This window comes from Sceloporus occidentalis, unplaced genomic scaffold (genome assembly GCF_023333645.1).
Source record: "Sceloporus occidentalis isolate IW3139 unplaced genomic scaffold, rSceOcc1.0.p SCAF_2, whole genome shotgun sequence".
Classification (NCBI taxonomy): domain Eukaryota; kingdom Metazoa; phylum Chordata; class Lepidosauria; order Squamata; family Phrynosomatidae; genus Sceloporus; species Sceloporus occidentalis.
Genome location: NW_028316982.1, coordinates 147,026,524 through 147,045,348, shown reverse-complemented (window position 1 = coordinate 147,045,348; position 18,825 = coordinate 147,026,524). Strand labels below are relative to the sequence as shown.

The window sequence follows — 18,825 nt, the reverse complement described above, 5'->3', positions numbered from 1 at the left end:
TGATGTGATAGACCATTACAAAACTGTATAACTTCATAAGCTAATTGTTTTACTTAATAAACGTACAAAACATTATAATGTCAAACATGTTTATTTTCATGCAATATACATTTCCTGCAATTCCAAAGCTAAAGACATTCTCATGGGAAATATTGATGCTTATCTGTCTTGTGGACAACACTGATGTTTACAATTTTGGTGGCACAGAGAACCAAACTTGTTTATTTTGAAGAGCTCTAGCTAGAGACAGATTGAGTATGAAGTGAAGAACCTTCAATCCCTTAACAAAGAGAAAGGGATAGTGGAACTAGGCCTGTTTCACTGCCACTTTCACTCACCATTGAACAGAACATATATTACAATGTTGAGGGCATATTTTTTCCAAAACGGGAAGAACATGTATAAAGATTGTGTGACAGCTTTCAGTGAAAAACCCAATTTTCTCTCTCTTATGTTTACTTTGTGCACCATCTCATGGTAATCTTTCAAGAAATCATGAAGAAACTGGAATGTAACAATGCCAGCTCCACAGAACCTCATGTCATGGAAAGCCACCATTCGAAACTGATGAGAGGAGAGGATAAATTCTATAGATGATCAGCCCAAGTCATTTGTGTAGGATAATTTAAGTTTCCCAAGGCTTCAGCCTTTGTAAAGAAAGCAAAAATACTTAAATATCAAAAATATCAAGCCCAAACCTGATAGGGTCTAGCTTTAAATTAGCAGAGTAGCAGAAATGTGTCTTTGTGTAACTACCATATATACTTGTCTATAAATCTAAACATTTATGCCAAAAAATTGACCACTCGAATCCCAGGTCAATTTATTTACAGGTCACTATGGTAATGTAATAGCACTTCTTTCAGATTTAGTCATGCGGTTTGGAGAAGAGTTTAGCAAGAAAGAGCCAAGCAGAAAGAGTCCTGGGAAATTGATTGATGTTGCTGTTTGTTTAAGAGTTCCTCTACTGCCTGCACATCTGGCTGAAGCGAAAGCTGAAATGATGAAGCAAAAATCCTCAGTGAGAGTCTCTCTTGCCATATGCACACATACACACACTGAAGGAGCCTCTAAGTTTTATTCTCGACTTATCCATGGGTCATGGCTAAATCCATAATTTTGGCCCCAAAACCTGACCTCGACTTATACATGAGGTCGACTTAATAGTTGAGTATATATGGTATCCTTCCCTAAGAACTGAGACTGACTCACAACACAAGTAGCTTGTAGATCAAACAAAAGTTTACTAATGGTTTTAATCTATATTTACATAAAAGTCTACATCCTAATCTAGCTAGTGAATAGTTCAGGTAAAAGAAATCTTTATCTCACCATATTGCCAAAGAAAGTTGAAAGAGCAGAAAGATGGAAGACCAACAGTTCAGTTAAAAATCTTGAGAGAGAATGTCTGTTCATCCCAAAGAGGAAGTGACCTAAATCACACAATTAGTTTGGGGGGGGGGGGGGTTGCATGCAGGAAATCCCTATCTATCTAAGGAGGGGAAAGGGAATGCAAAAATCTTCCAACAATTTGGGACAATTTATCTCCAGCTGACAACAGGAGATTCAGAGATAAAATCTATCCAGGTTATTGGATACCTAGAGAAATCGTAAGATATTAAAACATCACTGTAAAAGCAGCAACAAAACGTCTGTGTTCTGATGATGTGAAATGGGCAAATTTTCAGATTCTTCCTTTAGCAGTCCTCTTTGGGACTGACATTAACAAGCTGTATGATGACCGTTTTACGTGTTTTACAACTAAGAAGGGAAGAGATTGTCTCCAAGGTGCAGCTCATAGATCATAGACAGATGAAGATTTACAAATGTCAGAGAACAGTGGCAGGCAAACGAAGAAACAGGTCTTTCCCACTTCTCTAATGTCTGTTGTGTCTGAGTTTTCAGTTTAATGACACAGCTCTGGACCAAGGACAGAAACAGGCTGATTGATAGCATTGTGAAGAATAAGCTGCAGGTGAAACAAAACATTCATCTGTTTAGATTTCTTTTAAAAAATAACTCACATCTGCTAAAATCAGCAGGAGGACTTATGAAATATAAGTTTTAAAAGTGGGAAGCTGAGAACAATAGAATCAAGTGGGTGGGACTAGGTTCAAAACAGTGTGATATACTTTTGTATATCTTTATATATCATCATCCTGATATTACATGTTTTACATTTATGTTGTGACTACCACACTGTTTTGAACCTAGTCCCACCCACTTGGCTCTGTAATTTGCAGGACGTGACCTCTGTTGTGTTTCTTTCCTTTAAGATGAGGACAGTCAAGTTCAGCTTCAAGGTAAAAACATTGCATTACATTCAAATATTTTAATATGAAGGTGTCACACTGACCATGCAACTGCAGAGCAAGAGGACAGAACAAACTGAAGTGAGGGACGGAAATGGCCTTTGCTAATGATTTTCAATGGAGACTCTCCCTTGGGGTTTGCTTTTTTTTTAAGTACTGTTTATTTTGAAGTTGTTGGGCTTTTTAAAACAGAAATGAAATGCAAAATGAAAACTGAGTGCGTAAAACAAATCAACAGATTAAATAAAGGGGGCTGTACTCCCTGGCCTCTAATGGTCTGGTTTTCCAAATATGAGTTTAAACAGTAAAAATGAATTAAAGAGGTGAAACTGAGTCCATGAATTTACACAGCTAAAACAATGTGATCTTAGTGTGAAAAATATCTCCTGGCATTTTCTCAGCTAAACTCAGAAAAGAGTGGAAAGGACTATGGTCAACTTATGTTTCTTCTTGATATTATTAGGTTGGACCCTCTGGCGTTCTCCCAAGCACTTAAGCCCTGCATACATTCTTCCCTTGACAATATCATTTGGGTTTTTCAAGATATAGAAGGTGAGTGTCTGACCTCTTCTGTACAGAAATGGCAAGCAAGTAAGTAAAATGTATGAGCCTCCCTTGCATTGAATGAATGAGTGTGTCTAGAAGCAGCCTTTTCGGCCACATCACCTTCCAATTTTGTCACCAATATCCCACAGTATTAGCCTCTGTTCTGATTTCCCCTTACAACAATCCGTCTGAACATCCTTTTTCTCCTCTACATATTATGAACCATTTCCCTTCTTCTCCAAGAAGTATGAATTTCCCCTAGCCCAGTCCACTCTTTAATTCCCAGGTTTAGAATCTAGATTCTTACAGTCTGCGCAGCTGCTCTTATGTTTAGAGGTTCCACAGCCTTTCATTTTTACAGTGAATTTGCCAGTTTGAGTACCGTATATACTTGTGAATAAGTCAAACTCATGTATAAGTCGAGGTCAGGTTTTGGGGCCAAAATCATGGATTTTGATATGACCCATGGATAAGTCAAGGGTCAAACACTGGGCTGTGTTACAAAAGATCTAAAGGGGGAAACAAAGCACCACTTCCCTCCCTACATTTCCCTCTCTGGGCCTCTCCCAAGGGTCACAGTCTCAGCATGGAAAATGGGAAACAACCCTTGGCGCTCTCTCTCTCTCTCTCTCTCCCCTCTCCATTTACCACCAGGATTCCCAAGGGTCATGGCTTGCAAACTGGGGTACAAGCCTCGGCAGTTATATGTATAATTGGTTTCTTGTATCTTCAGTATAATACTTCTTGTGAAATAGGTCTGTGTGAGTGTGGTTTACTGAAACTGGTTTGCCTAGACATGCTAGTACTACTGCCATTGTTCAAAGGTCCCTCACATCGGTGTATTCTCATTCTATATGCTGATATATGTATTTGAAGGGCACACTTGGTAATACTTGTCCAAGGGCTTTTCTACATTACTTATAAACCCCAATTCCTCCCGGGCTAACTGTTTGCATTATGCAAGCCCAAACCCCCAAAGTGCGTCTGGGCTTTTTTTTTTTTTACAACACCCCAACCCAATTTGGGATTTCCTGTATTAAAAAGACTTAGCTTTTTCTCTGGGAGTGGTGGGTGTCTGTTTTCCCACGTCGTCCCTACAAATGTCCCTTCCGAGTTGCTCTGTGGGCACTGGCCAGCTTACAGAGACCATATGGGAAGGTAGACGCTTGTAGTTCCCTAAAAACCTGTAGCAGGTAAGGGGGTGGGATTCGGGATTGAATTTGGGCCCGGAATAGTCTTAGGGTAGCCCTGAGTTTTCTGACAAATAGATGAGCCCTTGCACTGTATTGTGTAGGGGTCCCAGATCTCATAGCCTGGCCCTTCTTACCAGTCCTTAGGGTAAGGGAGAGGAATCTTGGGGTGAAAACACTGCCTTGAAAAAATGCCTGTGAAGGAGAGCTGGGGGAGGCGTGTGTGCGATTTCTGGTTAAGAGAGCTTGGAAAACTGAATTTCCAAGTAGAGAAATCTTTTTTAATTTGTGTTAGACTTGGTATGTATTACATGATTGTCGTATTTTGAGCAACTGTGCTTGATGCTTAACATCTCAGACCTAATGACATCACCAGGTCCTGCCCACTATTAAATGATCAACTCAAGGATGTTTCTAGGCCTCAGGTTTTTGTTCTGAAATCTAAGTGCAATTTTCCCCATGAAAAGGTGCTCAAGCATGCCACATCCACGTGCGGACATACATACACATATCTTCAGTCTGAAGCAGTTTAGGCATAATAGATCATAAGCACGAGCATGCCCTGTAACACATTTGGATTTAACAAGGGCATAACAATATTATCCTTTTAATGTCATTAATATTTCAGCTTAATGAGTTACAATTACTTATTACTTCAAATTGTTTTCAAAGCGAACATTTTGAGGCATGTCATGTAAGTAAAAACAACAAGAAAGCATGTATTACTTTTAGTATAGCAAGTAGCATGTTACTCCCCCCCTGCCCCCAAACCCCAACAACTGATGTTAAATTTTAAAAAGTAACTCTCTAAGCTTTGGTATGAAAGACTGTGAGCTTAGCAATTAATTTTAAGATAGTAACTTTCTCTTCAGGCTGCTGAGCTTTGATTGAGACGTCAGAGCCTTATAACAAGGAATCTCATGATCAGTTCTAATAACAGAAAATGTTGTTTTTCATTGTTACTTTGAATGTTATCCTCCAACTGACCTTTACTGTGACTGACAGATTCCTTCTTTTTATTACAGTTTAGCCAGACCAATGATAATAAGTTACAAGACTGGCCCAGTCATTGGACAAAGGTGATATTTGCAGGGAATGTCAGGCGACAGTTTTTCAGATGTTATCTTCCTTTCCTTACCTGTCTTTCCAATTAGTCTCAAGAAGGTAAGGAAGATAAAAAGATGTAGTAGTGCCCCCAGGAGAAAAGGAGGTAAATTGGGAGTTTCCTAAGACAGTATCTTGGACTAGCCTTTAAGTGTATGGGAAATATGAGTCAACAGTGTGAACTGTTGCAAGGGGTGCAGGTAAGATGAATGCAATGGAACCCATCCTGTTCTTTTTCTCTATAGGTTGTGTTCAGTGAGGATGTACCTTTATTTCAAATTAGGGCTCTAAAAGAATAACCACATTTTTTCCATCCTCAACAAGAAAGGGTGTCTTTGAGGCACCCACCTCCATTGTTCAAATGATCACCTGTGATGAAACCATGTCCTATGAGGAACTGCTAAGGGAGCTGGGAATGTTTAGCCTGGAGAAGAGACGGTTAAGTGGTGATATGATAGCCCTGTTTAAATACTTGAGGGGATGTCATATTGAGGAGGGAGTCAGTTTGTTTCCTGCTGCTCCGGAGACTAGGACCCAGAGCAATGGATGCAAGCTACAGGAAAAGAGATTCCACCTCAACATTAGGAGGAACTTCCTGACAGTAAGGGCTGTTTGAACGTGGAACACACTCCCTTGGAGTGTAGTGGAATCTCCTTCTTTGGAGGTCTTTAAACAGAGGCTGGGTTGCCATCTGTCGGGGATGCTGTGGTCTCTTCCAACTCTATGATTCTATGATGAGAGTTTATACATTTCAGGATTATTTCAGTATTTTGTTTGTTTGTTGCAAAAGCAAATTATTTGCGCAAAAATCTTGGCAGCGTGGGCCAAAAATGGATTTTCACAAAATACAGCACAATGTGTGTTGCACAAAATATACTATTTTCTGTCCAAAAGCATTGATGTTTACACAAAACAACATTTTCACCCAAATTTACATTTGCACAAAAAGGCCCCAAATATGAAAAATGTGGAACCCTCCAGTAATTTTTACCAGAAGAGAGAAAACATTTGAAATTATTTCTTCTTGCGTGTGAGAATGAAACAAGGGAAGCTTTACCTCTTTGTTCTAAAGCTGCACCCTTCTCACCACTACCAGGATTCACAGGGATTCCAAATGCTGTAGAGCACACATGAACAAATCTGAAGAAGTATAATTTCTCTCAAGGGAATGAGGCAGGAATAACAATTCATTTCTGATCATCCTAGTTATCTTGGAATTTCTGAATTAGTCAGCGACCAAATTTAACAATTAAGTAGGTTCAGGCCTGGTTAGTGCTTGGATGGAAGACCTCCAATGAATACCAGCTGCTGTAAGCTATATTTCAGAGGAAGGACCTTTACTTCTTGCATAAGAAAACCCTATAAGATTCATGAGGTCAACATATGTCGACAGATGACATGAAGGCACATACGCACACAGACAACAGCTTCAAAGTCAAGTCTTTGAACACAGTTCTCAAACAATTTATTTTTTTTCTTATTGGGGTTTAACTGGAGGTTGCTCTCCCTTTTTTTCTTTGTGTGTGTGTTTTTTTAAAAACACAAATGTTTATTCAAATGACAGCTTGTGGTTTGTAATGAAGTGAATGGCTGGGTGACAGAAGCAACATGGCAACACATCTCCACCCAGAATCATGTAAATAGGATCCCAAATGGGTCCATTTGTACAGAGTAATCACTGGGGGTGGAGACGGAAATATATTGCTGATAGATGTGATTAGGAAAGGAAACCTGACAATTGACAGTATTTGGGTCAAGTTATCTGTGAGATAAAAGAGACTCTCTGCAAATCTGTCCTTCAACACATTTCATGTTCAGCCCTTATTTCCTGAATTCCCCCCCCCCACCGAAAAAAACCCAAATGAGCAACAGTTTCTGGGGAAGAGGAGACACTCTTCTTTGTACCTTTTAATGACCCAGCCTTTCTCAATATAGGAGAAGCCCCTGAAATAATTTATAATTAGTATATTTACACCTCAAAAATGTTTGTTTCAATCACGATATTTTATGGAACTCCCAGTGACTTTTTGTGGAACCGTGGTTGAGAAAGCCTATGTTAATCCTTAGTCTTCTGAAACCTATGATGCAATTTGCAAAAGAAAAAAGAAAAAGAAAGAAAAATATAGGCTAAGAAAGAAGGAGCAGGACAAGAGAGAAACGCTTACAAAAATGTGGAATATTCCAGACAAAAGGAACTGGAACTGAGGAGAAATTGCAATCTAGTGTAGAAAAGGGATGGAATGCACTCAAATATTGAAAAAGCGATAATGTGAGTAAAATCAAGTTTAATAGATGTGTCCATTCCTTAGTTAGAGTGATTCTATTTATGAGCTCACAGTGCATATGTAGAAAGATATGTAAGGAGTAATAAATCGACTTGATTAGGTTGGACACCTGTGGTCTGCCAGATGTTTTTAGAATGCAGTTTCCCCAAGCCCTCAATAGTGGCTATGTTTGTGCAGATAGGATTTGCAGAGAATGAAGAAGCAAGCTAGTAGATATATATCAAATGCTTTAGAATGCTTTATTTGTCCATATAACAACCATATCACACAAGTCCCCCCCCCTCATTTTACAAAATGTTGTGCGCTCGCCTGGAAAGTATGAATGATGTAGTAATTTGATCCTGGATCTCCCATATCTGTCTCCAAAATCTCTTTCACTCCATCTAACCTTTTTTCATTAAAATAATCAGATATAACAGTTCTCACCTAGCTGTCCAGTGAGCTCACAATGGTTTATCATACCTTTCAGGCAAATGTAGACAACCAAATCCTTACATAAATTACAGCATTTGTGTACACACACACCATCCATATTAGCCTACACTGGACCGTATAGGCAAATGAAAGACATTTTCATAGATGCACTGTGATCCCACTAAGCAGGTGTTAACCAATATTTTAATAAACCTAAGCAAACAAGAGCAACCAATATGTGTGTGTGTGTGTGTGTATTTTCAGGGGCAGCTGTGTTGGCCATGCAACAAAATAAAACAAAATCCAAGATAAACATTGTGGTGATACCTTTATCAGGCCAGTCAAATGATGTAAAATATATTACACGAATGCATTGCTTCCTCATCAGGCAAAGATGTCAATATCATACAGGACAAGGAAAGTGACAATGGCTGTATCTACACTGTACAAATAATGCAGTTTGACACCACTTTTACTGCCATGGCTCCATCCTACAGAATTCCGAGATTTATAGTTTTGCCTTCTCTTTGTCAGAGAAGGCAAAAGTCCTTGTAAAACTACTAATCTCGGGATTCTATAGGAAGGAACTACAGCACTTAAAGTGATGTCAAGCTACATTATTATTATAGTGTAGATGCACCCAATGTCAGAATAGTGCAGTGGTTCCCAGCTTTCCTAATGCTGCAACCCTTTAATACAGTTCCTCATGTTGTGGTGGCCCAAACCCATGAAATTATTTTCGTTGCTACTTCATAACTGTAATTAAATAGGTGTTTTCCAATGGTCTTAGGCGACCCCCATGAAAGGGTCATTCGACCCCCAAAGGGGTCCCGACCCACAGGTTGGGAACCACTGGCATAGTGGGTCTGTATCATGTTTGACAATCTTGGTTAAGGTGGTGTTTAAGATTATTTTGAGGGAGAAGTGATACAGATAGAGGCCCACTCCTTTGTGCCCATGCAGGGACTGAGGACATTGGCAGCAAAAGCGAAGTAATAATATTGCTGTCTCTTTTGGCAGCAGGAAAGTAAATTTCTTTTGAGATGTAGGCTGTCTCTGTAGGTCGTGAGGACATTATAAGAACATTGCCAGTTTAAAAATCAGTGGACAGAAGAGAATAGCTGATGAAGCACATGGCTCATGCCTGCAAACTACAGCACAAAACACCAAAATGCAGATATATCATATACATGTGATACACTAGCTATTCTTTGTACATCAAGAAAGAGGGAAGGAAGGAGTTTTATTCGTAGCTGTGATTAGGGTTAATTGCACAAGGTCCTTGAGATGCGAGACAGATGTTGGATATAGGCTGTCAATCCTTTCCCTCATTTTTCTCTCCCCTGACCCATCTCCATCTCTTTTTAAAAAATGTTCACTAAATGGAGAATGGTATCTGGACATACAATGTAAAGTATGCAGGCTGTGTTCTCACTAGTTACTTAGTAAGAAGCTACCCTGCTCTTGCTTTTCAGTTTTCTGACCAATGGGCACAATATATTCACAGTTGCACTTTTTATGAGGTCCAAAAAAAGAGGATCGCAGGGCCTGTTCAAACTATTTTTAAAAACTGAGATATTTCATTACAGAAAGCCTTCCTAGGAAAGCACTTTCAATCCACTCAGATCTCTCCAGTTGGGGCAGGGAAGGTGAAAGAAGCAGGGAAGGCAACCTGACTAATACACAGTCAGATCTCATAATGCTATAGAAAACTAGCTTTTGAGAGATCTCTTTGCTCTGGAGATCTGGATAGGCGTGCCTTCTTTTTATAAAGATATAGGGTTTCAAAAAGCTTATTGCTCTAGCATAAACATAATGTGCTGTTCCATCCAGAGTACAAGAAAGAGTCAAATCTAGCTATCTGGACCTCTTGAAAAAATTGAACTTTTTACTGCAATCCATTCCAAAATAAAAAGAACCGTAGTTTAGGTAGGAATAAAATGGTTCTTTTTCTCTCCCCAGAATCGCTGGAGGTACTTCATGAAAAGGAAAACATTGTTGTTTAAAAAAAATCACCCAAGAAATTAAACAACAGACAGAGCAACAAGCAGGAACGTTTCCTACATTTGGTTTCTCCTCAGTTAGGCTAAACTAGGAAAGCTTGCTTAAATTAGTATGTTTTTAACACACTGAAAACTAAGAGTGGATGCTAATTCTAATTAAAGAACCTTCCAAAATGTAGATGCCACCACTCTGAATGCCATGTTCCGACTGACTTCTGAGAGGACATAAGGAGCATGTGGTGCTACCAGGAGGATCTCTGTAGATAATCTCAGGACTTAACTGACATGTAAGAGAAAATATAGTCTTGCAGGAAACCAGGTTCTATATTATTTGGGGATTTATAACAACCACACCTTAAGTCTGGCTCAGCCACAAACTATCCAGCGGGATATCATAGCTGAGGGTATCAATGCTACTGAAGGATCAAGCAACAGCAAGAAGGTGCACTTTCTCAATGTATGATATCTATCAACGAAGGCTAATTTGGTTCTGAAATCAGATTGAAATGGGTCTAGATAACTGGCATAATTCAATAGTTACTGCAGTTGTAACACCACTACCACAACCTCCACCATCATCAAGGACCTTCACTGAAAGGGAGTGTTTGCAACTGGCCAGTCATTGTTAAGGACCATGGGTTCCAAAGTGGATTTCTTTAGGAGCAGCAACACCACTCCTTCTTTAAGGCCAGCAGCCACCATTCCCTCATATAAAGAAGCATTTGCTGCACCCTAAACGCACAGGGCCAAACCTCTTAAGCTAGCTTCAAGCAGCCATGAAGGGAAAGGATCAAGAGTATATGGCTGGATTCATTACTGTAAACACTTTATCCATATCTGATTCTTCCTAGGCTGTACATGTTTTATAGTTATATTATTCAAGATTGTTTTAACTGGTTTTACATTATCTGACTTTTTTTAAAATTTAAAAACTAATTAACACATCTTTTCCAAATTAACACATCTTTTTCCAAATTACATAACTATATTAAGTAGTTATATAATGTAGAACGACATTACATTACATCTGTAACTTCATGAGGGATAACTTTCATGGTGTCACAGTACTTTCAAAAGTTACCTTTGTAGTTATGAAGGTGTACAAGAGGGATGTCATATAATTCCATTGTTGGCATGTGCCTTGTGCTGCTGTCTTGTGTTCACTTGTGAGTGTTGAGGCAACAACATGGAGGAGAGCATGCTTTGTAAAAGTTCTAAATGAATTAACCAAAAGTAGGTATTCTATGTATTTTTTCTACATGAGAAGATAAATATTTTTTAAAAAGATGTGTAACTATAATTATAATGAACTAACAATTATATTTTAAAAAGGTGGCATTCCAATCTCTGCCAAAAGCTGACATGGCTTCCACAAGCTATATTTTCAGACCCAGAGCTCTTTTCTAGACTTGGAGGCCCCAAGACATTTGCCACTGACTAGAAATTGTCTGGGGTCCTGCAGTAACCTCAGAGCAAGGCTGCAGCTATCTACTTATGGAAAATTCCTGGTAATGTAAAGCTGTGTGGATTCTCTCTCTGTCTGTCCTCTCTTCCCAGACTTCTTATGTAAGAAGTCATGCTCACTGCTGTTACTTAGGTTTTGTTTATGTAAATCTGTCACCAACCAGCACAGGGGGCTAATGTGCAATCTGGTTGTTTTGTGCTGCAAATATCTCTTCATAATGCTCTGTGGTGCTGATGAATTTGTGTGCTATACTAGCCAGATATTTGCATAGAAGTCATTCTTTTATGCACCTTATTGACACTAGCCCTTTGCAAATATTGTGTTCTGAAACATCTCTGCAGTATTTATCTGTGGTTCTGGTTGATTAGGACAGTATACAGAGAGTTTGCAAGCCTTTGGAGGTTTTCCTTAACCTCACAAAAGAATGTGCATTTTCCAGCCAAAACCCAAAAGTTAGTTACTAATAGAGTAGACGTACTGGAGCCATTGAAACTCAATAAGTCAACACTTATATAATTTCCACTGATTCAATGCATCCACTCTAGTTAGGACTAACAGTTGGATTTTGGCTTCCACTGATTCAATGCATCCACTCTAGTTAGGACTAACAGTTGGATTGTGGTTGGCTTGTGAAATAAATGTAACAAAGAAAGCCGGTTTTGTGGGCTTGGTCATTCCTAGGAAGTTGTCCTTCGGTCCATGCATGCTCATTTCAGGGGCTAACTAGGCTGTTGCACCCATGTCTCTGACCAGTAAGCTGTTCCAGAGGTGCAGGACTTACCCATGTTTAGTTCTCTTTGGGAGGAAGTCATTGGAGTCTTGTTGACATTTTATTTATCAAAATGTTTCTTAATGACCAGGTTGAGCAGAGGCATGGTTTAAAACACACACACACACACACACACACACACACACACACACACACACACGTTACAACCAGTGGCCAGAGTCCTTATATATGGGATGTTATCACACCAGGCTTGTAAGGCATCTTAATCCCAGTATTCTAGCAAACACTAGGATACTCATGATTGCACAACTCTTCAAAAGTGCAGTGGTGCTGCTTCTGTCCTGCCCTGTGTCTTCTGCATCCTGGCCTCTATAGCCCTGCCTCCCTTCCCTAACCCCTACTCAGCATGTCTTTCAGTCTGTATTTATTTTTGTTTTTAGCACAATTGCATGATCATTGAAATCTATTAGGTTAAAAAAGAAAGAAGGCAGGGGTGAATGGTGAGGGCAAGAAGGAAGAGGGAGAGAAGGGCATAATCATGGCCACTTGTACGATGTTACTGCCTGCATATCAAAACTGCTTTGGGAGGAACTAATCACACTCTCTCATTAGTGGAAAAGTAGTGGGATTCCTGAGCATTGACTGGTTTTGCACATCAATTAAAAGGTACAGTCCAGCAGCAGATGGACTACAGACCAGCTATTGGACAGACACAGCATTGCGTGATAAGGTACAGCCACAGCCACTACTTCCACTTTGCAAGCCTCATGTGATAAAGTCCCTTATATCAGCTCTCCAGGGAGACAACCAACATGTCTAGCTGCTGTTCGCTCACAACATATATGGGTAAATTTCAAACTGCTACGTGTGATCCTTGGCTGACTTCAACACAGCCTGCAGGTCCCCCTCCCCACTCCTTATCTGAACCCAATCCCATTACTCTTTGGTGGAGTGCAGCTGGAAACAGCTGAGAAATTACTAGGACTCCAGGGCTCAGAATATCATCCTCTCACTGCCCAGTTATGGCTGGCTTCAGCTTGTCATTATATTTACTCTGCTTCAAAGTGCCTTTCTGAGCTCTAGAAATGAAGTCACATCTGTCAGCAGGGGTGAGTCTATGAGAGAAAGAAAGAGTGAGGTTTTGTATGTCTGAGTGTGAGAGAGAAGATGCAAGGGGGAATTATATTTGCTCCAGGCCCTCACACCACTTTCCTCATATTTGCAATCATGGTGTGCAAATCCAGCTCACTGGCCACCCCTGAATGCATCCCTTTGGGTTATAGAGTCCAGAAATTCAGATTTCTCTGTTTTTCCTGGTCTCTGACACCAAATTACAGTCTTATTTATTTATTTTTCCATACAGAGGATCTTTGTTAGAGGGAGATATGGTTAAGTAATTTACTTCCATCACCGCTTAGCCTTTGTGTGCTATCGTAGCATCTTGGGAGACATATTTCCTCCAATATCATGGACTGTCAGTATTTTCTCAAGTCTGAGATTCTTGCCAGCTCTTGGCCCAGGGAGACATGCTCAAAGGAGAAATTTGACAGAAAATCTATAACAAGTGGGAGATTCTTTATTGGATCTCTTAATGTAGTTTTGTTTCTCTAAAAACCACAGTTGAGCTTCCTGGTATGGACTGGGCCTAAAGTAAGCAGTGGGGAAAAGATTAGACTTTCTCCGTGCTGTGCCCCTGATCACCTCTGTTTCCATAAACAACAACACATCCTATCAGATGTGTCCCAGGTAATATTTAGTTTAGCCTTCGTTGACATGGTTTATGTTGCAGCTTTGAGGATCATGAAATTGTCTTAGGCCTCAAGATAGTTTTAAACCTGAAGTTCCTTTTTCAAAAGCTATCCACAAAACTGTCTGGAAGTACAGTATATCTACCCATGAGAGTGTGGCTGGAGAAGCTTTTGACATGACTGAGTCCAGGTCAGATGTTCCACATTTCAGCTATGACATAGGCCTGTCTGTAGAGAGGGGGAAGATACAGGGCGAGTTGAGCGGGCAGGAGGGGAAGGAGATGGACAGAGGGACCCAGCTGAGATGACCTGGAGGGGAGAAGCTAAGGAGCCACAGCTGGCGCTGGGGGCAGAGCTGGGGGTGGGGCCAGAGGACAGGGGTCTTAAGGAGGAGGGTGAGGCGTGTGAGGAGAGGAGGGGAGAACGCGGAAGATGCCTTCGAGGGGAGGACTGGAGGCGTGGGTCAGGAGAGAGAAGAGGGCAGCAGGGCCAGGGAGCGGCGGCCTCTGTACCGCAGGTCAGCACCGGGAAGATAAGGGCAGGGCCCTGCCACATCTCACAGACAGTGAGTCCACATCGGGGAGGCCGCAACTACGGAGAGCCCTTCAACCCAGACACTGGACGACGCCCGTCCCCGGGGGCTGGACAGGAGCCTACGTGGTGGGAATTAAGGAGTCAAAGGAGTGGGCAGAGGCCTCTCCAATAGAGCTCAAGGTGCCAAGGAACCAGGAACTGGCACTGCATGCCTACTGCCCCGCCCGGTGAGAGAATTCCCTGCCGGAATAGCTGGGGAAAAGGACTGTGGAGTTAAGTTCCCGCGCAGTGAGGTAACTGGCGCCAGCGGAGTAGTTAGCAAGAAGTTCAGTATTGGTAAAGTTGTAGACGGGACACTGGGAAATAAAGTTGGTGATTTGTTCGACAGCATTTGGACTTGGCTGTGAGTGTTTGCGCCCGCCAGGAAGTCACCATGGAACCCCAAGGGGTCTTGCTGCCCCTCGGACCCCCAGCCCCGCCCACACTGTTGCTAAGGACAGGGGATTGGAACAAGACTGCATTTAAAAATGGACTGAAAGGCTAAGATGGGTGTAGCAGGATCCTCAGACATGGCACTCTTGTTAACCCTAACCTGGAAGTGTCACTGGACTTGATGTTGGAGGTCAGCATCCTTGGGCTCCTGTCAAGACCTTGAGGGATATATCACCTTCAAACTCAGGGGCCTCTGACCCCACATCACATGAATCATGACAGGGATGAAGAAAAGAAAGTTTGGCAGACGAAGAAATATGACATATGACAATGCAGGCAAGAGTAGCTGCTGCTGTTTCTTTTTGCTGTTAAAATTGTTTGCTTACCAGGGAGCAAAAACAGTGGCAAAGAGAAGGCAAAAAAGCAGCAGCTGACTCTTGCTCACTATCGGTATCTGAATGTGAGGAGAACTTGAAAGCCACAGAAGCAAAGTCAGAGCCTGGTGGCCTCACACCATGCAACATACCCAAAATACCCCCACCGAAGTTTTTGATTATCAGGTCACATCCATTTATGTTATCAGGTGCAGCCAAAAAAAATAGATAAGATGGTAAATGTGAGGAAAGGACCCATATATCTGCAGCTTGGTATGTTTTTCAATGAATCCATGTGTCAAGTGTTTATTGGCAAAAATGGCATTCATTCCACAAAGACTTAATATCTAAGCAACTTGGTTTATAAAACTACATCAGGAGACTAGGCCCATTTCATGAATATCAAGAACCCAATGAAATGCAACATATCTGACATCCTGAGAAACAACAATAAAAAGGGTTTAAAAATTATTTCTCGAAACACCTGAAAATTACAGATATATGCATATGACAGATCCCGTTCTTCAGCTGAAATTACACATGTTTAGGGAAACTACAACTGTACCCCTTCTTCGAAAAGCAACATCATTTTATTCCAGATCTATTTTTTATGTGATTTTATGAACATTTTACAGATTGAAAGAAAAGCCTGCTGGAAATTATCTCCAAGCAAAACATAAAGGATTAAATTGCCAAAGGTATTTAATGAAGCTAAGGATCTGGTCACAGTAAACATGTCTCGGACCTGCTTCATTGTGCTGCAGTCTACAGGGTGTAGCTTTAACTCAATACGAAGTCCTCGAAATATGTGAAAAGGCAAGAAACACACATAAAAGACAGCCAGAAGGACAATGGCTAGCATACGGGCTTTTTGCTTGTGAGTGGTGCCTGTGCTGGGCCCTTGGGCCAATGTGTAGATAATCACAGCGTAGCAAAGAGTCACAGCTACTAAAGGCAAGAAGAAGCCAAATATGGTTAGGATCCAATTAAACCACCTTGCAGAGTTCAGGGGATCAGAATTTGTCAGGTCCGTGCAAATCAGTCGATTAGAGATTTGTTTTGTTGTGATCAGGTAGATCATTGGGCTGACAGCCAATAGTGAAAGGACCCAGACCGCAATGCAGGCCACAATGGCCCACCTCCGCTTCTGAATGGAAAAGCAACTCATGGGATAGATGATGACAACAAAACGGAAGAGGCTAAAGCAGGTGAGGAAGAGGATGCTGCTGTACGTGTTGAAGTAGAAGTTGAATCGGATGAACTTGCACATGAAGTTTCCAAAGATCCAGTTTTCTCCATTGATGGCATAATGGATCAAGAAGGGAAGGCAAGAGACGTACAGCAGGTCAGTAATGGCCAGGTTTAACATAATAATAGTGCTGCTTTTCCAAGGTTTCATTTTGAAGACATATACAGAAATCACAAAAATGTTCCCTGGAAAGCACACCAGGAAGAGAACGGTATAAATTAAGGACAAATAGACATTCTGGAAAGAGCCACCTTCCTCAGTGCAGTTTCCAAAAGCAATCGTAAGATTTTGCAAAGAGAAGTTGGCCGTGTCTCTGGAGTCAGTATGCACAGGTGTCATATTTAAATCCTTAGGAGGATTCAAAGGAAAAGGAAAAGAAGTGGTTAAACTGTACATTTCTGATTGATGACTACCTTATCATAGGGTTTTCTTGGCAAGATTTGTTCGGAGGGAATTTGCCTTTGCCTCCCTCAATTAGCAGACTGCAATCTGATATTCTGATGTTCATCCAGAGCTTGGAAAAGTTGATTTTTGGGACTACAACTTCCAGAATCCCACAGGAATATACTGCAAAAAAAGAGAGAAGGTTTTTGAAAACAAGCTCTGTGCTGAACCTAGTCAGATGTCATAAGAAGAAAGAAAAGTGTGCTCCTCAGTATATTTTAGGGCTTATAGAAGTTGTGGATGATGGGGAGAAAGATGTTACAAATTAAAAAGGTTAGGTACAAAATAAACTTTTTTGTCATTTAGAGGCAACTTCTCTCAGGGTTCCCAGTCCAGATCTCTGAGCCCATCCCCTGTTCTCTGGTCTTCAGGACCAGGGCAAGAGTGGTGGTGCCTTGAAACTGTGTGCACGTATATGTGTTCCTCATTTGTCAGACTTAGGTACACCTACACTGTAGAAATAATGCAGTTTGATACCACTTTTTGCTATAGCTCCATCCTATGGAATCCTGAGATATGTAGTTTTACAAGGGCTTTAGCCTTCTCTGGCAATGTTGTAATTAAAAAAAACCTACTGTGTAAAAGAACTCCCGAATATTCTGTTAATCTTGTAGGATAGAGAATATGCACCTACTGAAATGTCCTCAAGAATCCTTTCCTTATTTGCACCTGGTTATTCTATCTGGGCTTTGGCCTGACAGATTTCCATTCAAATTTCAGTTCAGACAGACTCAGCATTGCCACTTAAAAAACAACAACTATCCTTCCACTTTTAACAGGAGTATAGATTACAGAATAGGTAATTGAAGCTTTTCCTTGCCTGGAGAAAGCAATGAGAAAATCTTCATGTGCTTTTTGATTTATTGTTCTAGAAATGTTTACCTTGCTTCTCAGACATACTCTCAGGGCAGCTTACAACAAGAGAAGAAGCCAGTGAGCCCTGTTTTCACATACACATTGAATGCAATGTGTGGGCAGATGTATCCAGATCTAGTGCTAAATCAAGGCATAGTGTGAACTATAGTAGACCCACTGAATCAATGGGAATTTGCTAAATCATATGTGAGTTCCATTGATTGCACCTACTCTAGAAATGCATCATGTTGGGTACATCTACACTGTAGAAACAATGTGGTTGGAACCCACTTTAATGGCCATGGCTCCATCCTACAGAAACCTGGGATTTGTGGTTTTCTGATGCTTGTTTGGCATCAGCACTCTCTGGAAGAGAAGGCTAAAGACCTTGAGGAACTACAAATCTCAGGATTCCATAGGATAGTGCTACTGCACTTAAAGTGATGTCAAACGCCATTAATCCTAGAGTGTAGAAGCACCCTGGGTCTACTTTAGCTGAGACAAGTGATTTCTATTCTTGGCTAAATGGGTCCTGAAAGTTGGGTTCCTTCTTCTCTTGAAGTAACCTTTTCATGGGGTTTTCTAGCAAGATTTGTTCAGATGAAGTTTGCCATTGCATTCCCCTGAAGCTGAGAGCATTTGACTTGCCCAAAGGCATGGTGGAAGGAGAGACTTTATCCTTTTGTGCCTTTCATGGGCCTGACAAGAATTGCTCCTCCATCCCGTGCCTCCTAAATCACAGGGGGAAGATCCAGTTGTCACCTAGGAAAAAATTCTTCCCTTGCAAAGAGCAACCATAAACAAAGTCTGTCCTGACTAAGACCATGGCAAGACAGAAGGGGTAAAGCCTGCTTCCTCCAGTACTATAGACTCAGTCTGGCTCACCACCCCCACTACCACCCCTAGGACTCAGTACTTATATTTATCTTTGCAAGTGGGGAGACAAAACTGGAGACTATCATCAGAAAGCAGAGAGCATCCTTAGTAAACAGGGTGAGAATTTCATTTCAGAATTTACCAAAATTCAAGATTTAACAAAATGTACAAAATTCAATTGTGGGAGAAAGCAAAACTGACAGATTTGTCTATCCCTAAAATAGGACAGTATGGCATTGTGGTTTGAGTCTTAGACTACATCTC

General features: G+C 41.0%; 1 protein-coding gene across 1 annotated transcript; it reads right to left on the bottom strand.

Annotated features, from left to right (window-relative positions):
- Positions 1-15,738: 15,738 nt before the first annotated feature.
- LOC149319130 (2-oxoglutarate receptor 1-like) lies at positions 15,739-16,725 on the bottom strand. Its single transcript, XM_089507975.1, has one exon. The coding sequence runs from the start codon at positions 16,723-16,725 to the stop codon at positions 15,739-15,741; it is 987 nt and encodes a 328-aa protein (XP_089364101.1).
- Between the last annotated feature and the right edge of the window lie 2,100 nt (positions 16,726-18,825).

Bases quoted from the DNA above. Each gene is read 5' to 3' on its own strand.
- LOC149319130 (XM_089507975.1), bottom strand. From the start codon at position 16,725: ATGACACCTGTGCATACTGACTCCAGAGACACGGCCAACTTCTCTTTG.